The sequence below is a fragment of the Vicia villosa genome, linkage group LG6 (assembly GCF_029867415.1).
Source record: "Vicia villosa cultivar HV-30 ecotype Madison, WI linkage group LG6, Vvil1.0, whole genome shotgun sequence".
Lineage (NCBI taxonomy): Eukaryota > Viridiplantae > Streptophyta > Magnoliopsida > Fabales > Fabaceae > Vicia > Vicia villosa.
In genome coordinates this window covers 139,215,049-139,227,314 of record NC_081185.1, presented here as the reverse complement: position 1 = coordinate 139,227,314, position 12,266 = coordinate 139,215,049, and the positions used below count along the sequence as shown (strand labels likewise).

At 29.4% G+C, this 12,266-nt stretch overlaps 1 protein-coding gene across 1 annotated transcript; it reads right to left on the bottom strand.

Annotated features, from left to right (window-relative positions):
• Positions 1-11,815: 11,815 nt before the first annotated feature.
• Positions 11,816-12,266, bottom strand: LOC131614792 (uncharacterized). Its single transcript, XM_058886344.1, has 2 exons — positions 12,176-12,266; positions 11,816-12,105 (listed from the first exon to the last, which is right to left on the bottom strand). Exons 1-2 carry the CDS (start codon positions 12,264-12,266, stop codon positions 11,816-11,818), a joined length of 381 nt encoding a protein of 126 aa, XP_058742327.1.

Sequence of the window (12,266 nt, the reverse complement as noted above, 5' to 3'; positions counted from 1 at the left end):
GCACAAGTTAAGAAACATAAAAATGAAAATTTTGTGTTGGAAAAAACAATAAAAAAATTAAATATTATTTTTTAATTAAAATAATGCCCAATTTTAAAAATAAAAATTTACATTTAATTATTAACTTATATTCTCATACTTAGCATTACTCTTTTAAATAATTAATCATTTTCTCTACTTTATTAACTAAAAACATTAACCACTTGTTTTATATAATTATAAATTAGTGAGATACGTTTGTGTAAAATAAATGATTAATATATTTTGTATAAATAAATGATTCATATTAAATGTATACAAATTCATAATTTTTATGAAATTGAATAAAACAATAAAAGAGATAAAGAGAAAAAAGAAAGTATATTCTATTATTCATATTTTGAGTGTGTGAGGTTCTGATACAATGAGTCATATTTGTAGGACATATGTAATATATGAAAAATCAACCTGAAATCTCTTAATTGATGGACATACATAATCATATTATTTATAACACTCTCTCTTTGATGTTCATAAAGAATATGCCTCGTTAAAACCTTACTAGAAAAAACACAGTGGAAAAAATTCTAGTGAAGGAAAAAGAGTACAACATTCTTTGTGAATGAACTACCTCGTTACTAATCAATACATATAATTACAAATAAGAAAAATATTTATAGGGAGAGACAATAATCCATTATTCATAATAGTCCTCCTTGATGTTTGTTCAAGATATGTCTCGTTAAAATCTTACAAGAAAAAATTCAATGGGAAAAAAATCAAGTGAAGGAAAAAGAGTACATATCCTTTTAATAAAATTTCATATCTTCCCCTCAGGTGAACGAATCCAGTTCTCCCCTCAGCTGAACGATCCTTTCTTCAACGATGAAGACCAATGTTTTGCACTAAAAGTTCTGCAAGATGAACAAGTTTGTTGGAGCTTAAATCACCATTTTACTAAAGATCACGAGTGAAAAAGAACTTTGGAGAAATGTGTTTTGTCCGATCTCCTTTAATTTAACCATCTTTCAGTTGAGCAATGCATGCAGTATTATCTTCATATATGGTTTTTCATCAATCTCCGTGACATAGTTGTACCACCACATGTAAAAAAATAACTTGTTTGTGATCTACTATTGTGGGGATCTGACAACAAATCCATGCTTATTATACCTCTAAGATAATGAAGTATATGTTTGATTTTGTTCCAAGGTGTTCGTGTATGTGAATAAGTGTACCTTGCTAATAGATTAACCATAAATGATATATCAGGGCATGTATAATTAGCAAGGTACATCAGTGCTCCAATCGCACTGAGATATGGTACTTTAGAACCAAGAAACTCTTCATTCCTTTCTTGAGGCCTAAAAGGATATTTCTCTACATTTAAAGATATATATAACAACCATTGGAGTAGACAACGGCTGACATTTGTCCATATAGAAGCGTTTTAACAGTTTTTCTATAAAGCATTATTGATATATAAATATTCTATTGTCCAAATGCTCAATTTGTAAACCTAGACATAATTTTATCTTTCCTAGGTCCTTCATCTCAAACTCTTTCTTTAAAATTCATAGCTTTTAGAAGCTCTTTGGAGTTCCAAAAATAATTATGTCATCAACATAGACAACTATTATTCAATATCAATTTTAATAATATATGTGATACTTATACATGATGTCGTTGTTAAGAATCATATTTTGCAGCATCTGGTGTATTTCCTTTAGATCTAATGTCGTTGTTGTAGTTGTCTATTTACTGCAGTCAGTTGTAAAAAACATTCATCCTCAATAAGTGAATTTCTTGACGCTTTTGATTGTTATGGAACAATTCCCTATCCATCACAAATACTTTATGTTCATTGTCATATGTAAAAGTTACTGCAATTTTGCATGAGCTGAGTTTTAAGGATAAACTGAGTTCTAAGAAATGATATTTGATTATCTATTTATAAATATTTTTGTTTTACAATTGTGTGTATATTCCTACTGAAACTTGGATACAATTGTGTGTATATTCCTACTGAAACTTGGATACTGTGTATATTCCTACTGCAACATTTTTTTGGTGCTACAATATATTAAAAACTCCAATTAAAATTATAGTTTGTTTTAGCATAAATTAGAAACTCCAATCCCTTCTAAATTGACAAAAATTTGTAGAATGTCGATGTTGATTTATGATTGGAGTCAAATCTTGTTGGGAATAGCCGACGACACTTTTGGATGCTAATGTTGGTAATTGAGTGATATTCGGCTTTTGGGTTTTGTTTCTTTTCATGGAAAAGAAGATGAAATCAGAGAGAGATGTGTTTCTTTATAATAAAATTGCTTTGTTTCTTTACAGTTTTGTCTTCTGTTCAATTTTATCATGTTTTTGCACTTGAGAATAACCTTAATGTTTGCATTATAATTATGTAGTTCTTTATTTTTTTTATAGAAATTATAGGATTGCTTTGATCACCTATTACAGTGAATCAGTTTGCTTCATATATTTATGTCATAATTATAATTACTCTCTTTTTATAATTATCGGATATAATTATAGAATAAATTTATGCCATAATTATAATTACTCTCTTTTTATTTTTTATTTTTGTAATATGTGTATATCTTTTTAATCAAGATTTTTTTCTTAATATCTAAATGCATTGTAATATATTTATATATTTTGTATTATAAATTTATAAGCAAATTATTTAATTTTCTTATAATATCAAAGATTTATAATTAGATCTTCACTTGATTGATGTTTATATTAGTACATCTATACAATACTTATTTTATTTTAATTAATATTTTTTTTAAATCTTTATTTTTATATGTTAAAACTTTTTTTTCTCAAAATGATTTATTGTATCTACCTTTAATTTTTCCTTTATTTATTATATAACATTTTTGAAACAATAAAAATGAAAATCTCTTATAACTAATAAAAACTCAATTTTACTGCTCAATGTAATTAATTTAAACGGTTTTACGGGAGATGAAAAGTGGAAACCCAATTTTTTTAGTTTTCCATTCAAATTTTTAATTTTCTTAAATCTTAAAGGTAGTGAAATGATAATTACAATCATAATTCTCCAGTTATCATTTAATGTAGACTTTAAGAAATTTTATTATTGAATGTAATTATTATTACTAAATTGAAAATTAAATAATTCCTCTTAAATGATAATTACAATAATAATGGTAAAGTTATTATTTAATTTAGACTTTAGGAAATTTTATTATCGAATTTAATTATGATTACTAAATTAAAAATTAAATAATTCCTCATAATTATTATCTCCATTTTTTATTATATGTGGCTTTAGCCTTTTTAAACATACCAAGGAAATCTTTAACTTTTTGCTAATTTTATTAATATATTATACGATGTTACAATACATTTTGAAGTTACATTTAAAATCTCTGTTTTCTAAATAAATTATTATGATTTGATAATGAAGTATTTAAACTGCACTTATTTCACCCATAAAAAAAATGCAGGTGTCTTTCCACTGATCTCACTAATAAAATAAATTCTTATTATAAAATGAAAAAAAATAAAATTAACTTTTATTTTTTCTCTCTCTTGAAACTATACCACTTTTTATCCGCATTTTTTATTTTCTCCCTGAAACACTAAACCACTTTAAGAAATTGTTAATTTTTTTATACTAAATTAATCGTAATTTGATAATAAAACTATGCAATTATGTTTTTTAATTTACCACCATTAATAAAAAACTTCTTATTTTAAAATAAAAAATTGAAATTCACATTATTATTTTATTTCTCTTGAATAAAGTAATTATAATATTAGCAAAATTAGGATATGCATTATACGTGACAAATTTATATGTTTTGTATTATGAAAATAGTATTCAAAATTTTAATTAAATGTTCAAACATATAATTTTTTAAATAAAATATATTTTTAGTATTCAAAATTTACGTGGTTGTTGTTATTAAATTTTTTTTTAAAATTTTAGTAATATATTAACTATAAATAAAACTATTATGAAAATTTATTTTGTAATTATTTAGATTCTTATTTGAGATAAAATTTATTTTAAAGTTATTTAGACTTTTATAGAAAGGTTAATAAAACAAAAAAAAAATAATTGAGATTTTGTAATTTTTTTAAACTTATGAAATAACTAAAAAATTTCAGAATTTTTTCAAATTAACTTCATAATTGTAATCATGTTAAAAATATGTTAATGGGTAGTCATAAAAATTTAATGATAAATGGTATCATAAAAAATAATGATAAAAGATAAAGATTTATTAATATAGTCAATTTTAAAAATTGAATAAACTACGATTGTTTTTATAAACGGGAATAAGTTACAAAGCATTTTAAATTTGAGATGTTATATTTATTACACTATTCAATGGAGACTACTTAATGTGATTAATTTAAATATATGAAAATAAATATATATTATTTACCATACATTGATTTTAAATTTCTATTTTTTTATAATTGTACATAGATCTAATTACTTTATTAACATATTCATACTTTTATTATTTGTTTAATTTTTAAATATTTTAAGTATACATCAAAGGTAGAAACTTTTAATATTTGACGGGAGATGTCACATACATTTTAGGTTTGAAAAAAAAAAGCTAATGTCTGAAATATGTTTAATAAATTTTATTCACTAACTATGTTTAATTTCTTAATTAAAAATATATTTTTGAAACTTATAAAATTATGTAGAAACTCTTAAGCATTTAACTGGAGTTGTTATACATTTTACGTTTGGAAAAATGGGCTAATATCTCAAATAGGTTTAATAAATTTTTAGAATTAACTCATTTGGATTCAACTGAGGTTTGTTAACTCATCTGAATTGACGGGTAGATGCGAACGTATCTATGATATACCAATGATTGAAGGATCATTTTAATGTCTATCTTTTAACTATTTCTTTTGTTACTATTTTATATCAGTTATTGATTGAAATTACGTGAATATTTATGAAGTGCAAAATAAGTTATATTATGTTTGATATTCCAAACACATCAATTAAATTTTGATAAATGATTATAAGTTATAAATATATTAATGTTATCTAACTGAAAATATGATGTCATATTTAATTATTTAGTCATTGATACGTGTAATATGAATCCATGTGTTTATTGTTTTTACTTAGAGCTAAAAAAATTGATGTATTATTAGCTCTTTCATTGTTAACTATTATGTTTTTGGGATTAACATTGACTTAAATTTGTTTGCATTTTGATTCAATATATATGGTTGATTTATATAAAAGAATTTTACAAGTGATATTTGAATACATGTAATGTGAAACCTCGACCAGACCCGTGCGATAGCACGGGTTTCCTACTAGTTTGGTATAAAATCCCAGTGTCCAATCAGACCAGAACATATATATAATAAAGTCAAATTATTGTATATTAGCTACCATATATGCTAATCTTTATCTTGAGAACATGTTTATTTTTAAACCAAATACTGCTATAGGTATACTATTGTTATCACTTACTATTCTCATTTTGGATTTTCATAAGATCGAGAGGCATGATTTTCTCTGCAGTTGGCTTGAAAAGAATGTTTTGTAGTAATCTTCTACAGTAAGTGTTTTGAACAATGCTGGCTTTTCAGGAGTAATAATTGTTGGCGTTGGACCTATAAACCAAATCTACAAACACAACATCATTGTATAAACCTGCAACTTTAAACTAAAATTATAAAATATAAACCATTAATTTATAACCAATTCAAACTCACCAACCATAATAATTCAATAACAATAACATTTTGTTTTCCTTTTTTTTCATGACACTAACAAAACCAATTGACTTTTCAACCAATGATTTGATTTATTTCCCTCTGTCTCAACCATTTTAGACTTCTCAACGTTAACAAATTGATTTGAATTGAACTTCTCAATATCTTATTCTCAACATTAACATTAACAACCCATTCAACTTTTCAATTCAACATCTCAACTTTTCAATTTTGCAAATGAACTTCTCAATCTATTATTCAAATTTCTGTTAATTTAGGGAAAACAAGAAGCAAATTCAAATTAGAAGGGTGGCATATACAATTGTTGAAAGTTGCTTTGACTGAAAATTTATAATTATAAGTGATATGAAAAGGGAGGAATCGTTTGATCTTCTCCAAAGAAAACTTAAATCCTAGGATGATGAAGGAGGTGATTATTCAAATGTGACTACTTTACACAGTGTTTATGTAACTAATTTACAAAATACATAGGTTTGTTACTTGGTTCTTGGATACTTTAGATCGGTTGTACCAAACTGTTTTTGGATTAATAAAGTCATGCTTTCATTCAAAAAAAAAATTTATGAAAGTCTTAAAAAATGAGGAGGAATATTCTTATTTCAAGAGTAAGTTATTATAACATTTTCCTCATCTTGACCATTAATTCTTCTCAATTTAATAGTTAAAAATAATAAGTAATTAAATGTAGAGAGAGAAAACTATTCCTTATTATAAAATATAATGGTAAATTTTTTGGTGCCCATGATAAGTAGTTGGGAACCAATACCTTTAGTATAAATTATTTTAAATTTTAATTTATTTAAAATTAAAAATTAAAAAAATGACATGACATTGAATCAGCCTATTTGATTTTTTTTATAAGCAAAAGGGAATATATTAACAAGCACTAGGGGTGCTCAACCCAAACAAGGTTACAAGAAGGAGAAAAAAGGAAAAATGGGCATAAACCCCCAACCGGATGCAACCGGGTAAAAAACTACCCAAGTAAACTACCTAAAACGCGGTCTCGGATCGACACACCAATCCGGCCAAAGTAAAGTGTCATTCACCTTAGAAAACGTCATAAACTGCTCCCAAGAAATGAATTTGATAAACCCCAACCCATCAAACTTAGATAAAATGATCCCATTAAAAATCAATTCATTCCTACATTTCCAAATAGTCCAACAAAATATTAAGCCAAAAAACCAACCCACATCCAAATTAAATTGCAACTTACATGAATTCTCCAAGAAAGTAATCCGCTCCAAAATTGTTCCGGCCGAAATGATGTCATCCAAACGAAGCCAAAGAAGCAATTTATTCCACCAACCTCTAGCAATGTCACAATGAAGAAAAAGATGATCAAGATCCTCTTGAAACCGACCACACAAAGAGCACACCAACAAGTTAGGATCTAATAAAATTTCACGTTTAGCCAATTCCACTTTCGAAGCAAGTCTATTCCAAATCAATCTCCAACCAAAAAGATGAATACGACAAGGAACTTTTGTCTTTCATAAACGAGAAAAGGCTAAAATAATCGAATTCTTCAACGGAGGTGTCGGAGAGTCAAAGGACAAGATGGAATCATAAGCATTACTCACCGTGAACCTGAAAGAATTACGCCACCAAACAAACGAATCCTCAATCAAGTGACAAGGTTGTACCGGCGCAAGAAGAATCACCAAATCAAACAATTGTGTTGCGGCTGCCTCATTCTCCACTTCACAATTAATATTAAAAGACCAATTTCAAATTTCACCAAATCAACCTATTTGATTGATCAAAGATACCGGTAACCATTTAAATTGAACGGTATCGAAATGTACTTTGTTGAATAATAGTGTGAAAAAATAAATAAATAAATAAATAAAAAACCTTTAAATTGATTTTTTATATCAAATTCTATTTTTTTAATTATTTTCTTGATACATTGTTTATTATACTTAGGACAAAAGTGTAAAAAAATACTCCTTAAAAATTAATAACTTTTTGAATATTTTTCACCAAGAGTTATTATTATTAATTAGTAATTTTTGTAGCAATATAAAAATTGTTACAAAAATTAACTTATTATAACGATTTAAATTATTCGTTGTTATATGTGTATAAATAATTGTATTATCTTCGGCATCAATAGTTGTTGTTGGAGATTAGTCATTTTCTCCCATAATAATGTGATATTTGAGAATGAGAAATTTTTACTACAACAATTTATATTAGTCGTTGCAATATGCATATTAAATATTGCATTATTTTCAATAAAAATATTTATTGTTGCAATAAGTTATTTTTCTCAACAATAATGAGATTATTAAGTAAATAATGAGTTATTATATTGACTTAAATTAGTCGTTGTTATATGTATATTATTGCCAACAAATTAAAAATCGCTGGAAAAAAAGTTGTTTCCAAATATCTTATTTCTTGTTGTGATAACATAAAAATATATTAATTCTTAGTCATACCTTTACTCTATTTTACTATGCTACGAATAAAAATATATTTACATTTACTCATTCTTTGACAGAAAGATATCTCACTTCTAATAAATTGGAAATTGGCGACTAATATTATTGTACTGACAAGTATCACGAATATTGTGCACTTTTTGCACATTAATTTACGGGTAATTAATCCGTAATTTCATTTTGTGACTGCTTTAAAAATTTCTAAGTCTCACTTTTTATAGAAAATTAGTGCACACGGTCTGGATATATATATATATATATATATATATATATATATATATATATATATATATATATATATATATATATATATATATATTGAATAACACATCTCATTTCAAATCCCTATTTTCAGGATGTTTTAGAGAAAACTAACACCATATTTGAATTCAGGGGACCTTAATTAGTAGATCTGGGCTCTTCTTTGTTTTGGTTAACGCTGTTTTGCAGGTATTCAAGATTCAAAGGTTTTTCCACTGCTGATTCCGCAGCAAAGGTAGCGGATAAATCCGCAGGAAATGTGGGAGTGATGATGAATAGTGCGCTGAATCTTTGATCTGTGTGCGTGGCCTATTAACGTTTGGGGATTGGTCGGTCAGCGCGTGAGGATTCTCTCTCCAAGCCTGATTCGCTCATCAACAATCACTGGGACCCACGCGCATAACTCTTTTGACTTTCTTATTTAGTAATGATTATTCTATTTATTTGTTTTTCTTCATATTCTTTACAATAATGCAGCGTAGACCAGATGGCCAAGCTTGTAGATATGTGACTCAAAGGGGCCGAGTTCGAACCCCGGCGCCATACATTTATTTTCGTTATTTGTCTGTTCATGCATGCCTACAGATTCAACGTTGCGCTTCCAGACATGAACACGCTGGACCCTCAATCACCAACCATACGATCTCACCAGCAAGCAGATCTGACGCTCCTCAACTTGCAAGAGCACCATGGACCCTCAAGACCATACCACACTGGATCACACGCCCAGCTAAGTTTTATTCTTTATTTTTTTTCTTAAATTACATTAATTCTTGTATTAATTTTCTTTTCTTTCTTCAAATTTATTTTATCTTAGCTTTTGCTTTTATCATATAATAATTTCAAAACCAAATATTTTTATTTAATCGAAAACCCGATTTTATTTTTAATATTAAAAAATAATAATAATAATTGTTTTTTTTTAGTTTTTTTTTTTAAAAAATTAATACTTATTCTAGGGTTACAACTTAATTTGTGGGCTCATTAAAAATTATTTTTATGCCTTAAATTCTGAGTTTAACATGATGACTAATCACTGTCAATGGTAGGCGTTATCCATTAAAGCATCTTTTAGCCTTACAAACCCTGTAGGTCACAATAAGTTTTCTTAAATAATCCTCTTAGGTTTAGGGTTAGGGTTTGTAAACCTTTAGGGTTTGTGATCAATTAGGATTTGAATCAGTAATACACTAACGCTTCTCTTCTTCATGTAATTTCTTTTCAGGATTATCATCAAGGTTCTCCGATTACGCGCCATCAAATTGAAAAGCTGAGTTCTAATCTCTCCTTTATAGTTAAATATTAATTTTGTCTGATTTAGGGTTTACTTTCAAATGTCTATGAATCTCTCATACACTTACCGCTATCATTCTTCTGTTTAATTGTTTAATTCTCAGATGATTAGGGTCAATCGAGGGTTCGAGGAAGATCAAGGCGTTCAAAGATCTTTTATTTTTCTGTTACCCTGTAAGGGTTTTCTTTTGCCTTTTAATTCCCCCATCCTCGCAGGTGTTTATTGTAATAGCGTAGGAATTTATTTTCTGCCTTTTACTTTCTGCAATTTTAAACTGCGTGGTTAGTAATCTTAGGGAGTGCAAGCCTTTAACAGAAGTAGATAATTAATTACAAGATAAATAATTGAACTCAAACCACGTGATTGTTGCACACACGCACCTCTAGGGTAACGCCTCTTGTTGCCTGTTGCCTTCGATTTCGATCAAATAGTCAAGTCCCTCCGAGCGTAGGGATACCTTAGCTTGCTGCCTACGAATTCAAAATCATCATAGACCCTCGGAATAAAAGATCATAGTCCCTTCGAGTTGCCTACGAATAAAATGATATCGTCCCTCGAAGTTGCCTCGATAAATGGTGATAGTCCCTTCGATTGCTAAGGTATACTTACTGTTGCCTGAATGACTATTATATCCTTCCCTTAGACTACCCGCCCTCTTTATGGCATGGGACAGTCTTATGGCGAACGATTTCTCGGTGACCCTCAAACATCCAATTGAAAGACTTCCTGCCCTCTCATGGTATGGATATACCCTTTCGCCCGGAAGACTTAAAGAACACGAAAGATAAACTTAGGGTAGGTAGTTCTTAATTGCTTGCTCACAATCAATTCAAAAAGTCAAATGCTTTTCACACCTCCTATTTTAAATACTTTCAAAACAAGGCTACACTTATTTACAAGCTAAAGTCCTTAAACGAAGTTTTCCTATTCGCACACTACTTTTCAAACATTTCAAACAATTCAAAAGTGAGCTAAGCAATTAAGAGCCCATGGATAACAATGGATGCAAAGGGTGCCTTACACCTTCCCTTTGTATAACCTACCCCCCGAACTCAATCTCTTTTCAAAGGTCTTTCCTGTTCTTTTAGCCTTTCCAATTGGATAAAATAAAAGTCGGTGGCGACTCATGCTATCCGCAACATTTCAAATAAAAGTCAGTTCACCGTATTACACCTATCAAAAGAGTAAAAAACCACCTTTTTCTCACTAGACTGATTCTGAGACCTTTTAGGTGAAAGGATGCTTCTGACACCTAGGTTTCTTTCTGCAACAGAGAAGCTAGCATCACCCGTCCCATCACCGCTTCCAGACTTTGAAGGATCAAACTCCGCCGCACACTCCCTCCCTACATCCTCCGCAACATACTTTTCATCCTCCGACTGAGACAACTCTGAAACTTCCTCATCCCTATCTCTCGACACAAAAATCTTGGGATTCACCCAACCACAGTATTCCAAAATAGCGATGGAGAAAACCATACCTTCAATCTCCACATTAACACATTCTTCCACCATACCAGAGCGACTGGTTCTTAACAGATACGGGCAACATCCATCATGGATTTAAGAGCTGTACCTTCATCACACTTGACATAACAACCAAACAAGTCTGCTATCATCTTGAAAAATTTCTCCTCCCATGCATAACACGGTACACCTATGATCTTGATCCAGGTCAATCTCTCTTTATCAACATCAGAAGGATTCCAAGGTTTGATAGAACGGAACCAAATCTGCCACCATTCTTTTCTCTCCTTAATGAACCCTTCTATCTCACCCTCTATCAGGTCCTCCAGCAGACAAAGATTAGGACCCAAGTATGTGACTCTAATGGAAAAGATACCTTCTTCCAGAAACATATTTTTAAGATCAACATCTGCACCCGGGTTTTTGATAACACCTGTATACGCCCTTAAATACTGATTGAAGACATCATCTCTAGGAGAGAAAACCAAGGATTTAGACACAACTTTCGACACCCTGGAAGGCAAGTTGTTTTGTAAAACATCTGCAAAGGATCTACTCTGACTACTTCCACCCACCATATTATTATGCTAATAACCCCTCTTCTCACCCGCCGGTTCTCCCTTAAACACCCTTCTTTCCTTCTGATATGAAAATATCTGCATAAGAACAGGTCTGTTGAATCTCGTCAAGTTAACATGCAGCTTCCTACCATCAAGAAACATGTTGTCTAGTTTGATCTCAAGAGATTTTACATCCGGCACATTAACAAACCTCACAAAACCATATCTCCTACCATATTTATCCTTTTTAGGTGGAATCACAAACTCCATAATTTCTCCAAAGGCTTTGAACTCGTAAAACAATTCAATGGCTTCATCTAGCACCAAACTCAGACACAAAAAAGGATGTAACTGAAGCTCCATCCCTCACCTCCATCTTCCCCTTACCTCCATTAGTGATATCCCACCTAGGTAACGACTTCCTACTGTAATCCACCTTCCTCCAAACACCAGCACCGTTAGAACCTTTAGTGGCCAT

What these genes read in the sequence shown, in the direction of transcription:
- LOC131614792 (XM_058886344.1), bottom strand. Translation starts at nt 12,266, where the DNA reads ATGGCCACTAAAGGTTCTAACGGTGCTGGTGTTTGGAGGAAGGTGGAT. An exon ending in GTGGGATATCACTAATGGAG is followed by an intron (nt 12,106 to 12,175) that starts GTAAGGGGAAGA and finishes GTTTGGTGCTAG; the next exon opens with ATGAAGCCATTGAATTGTTT.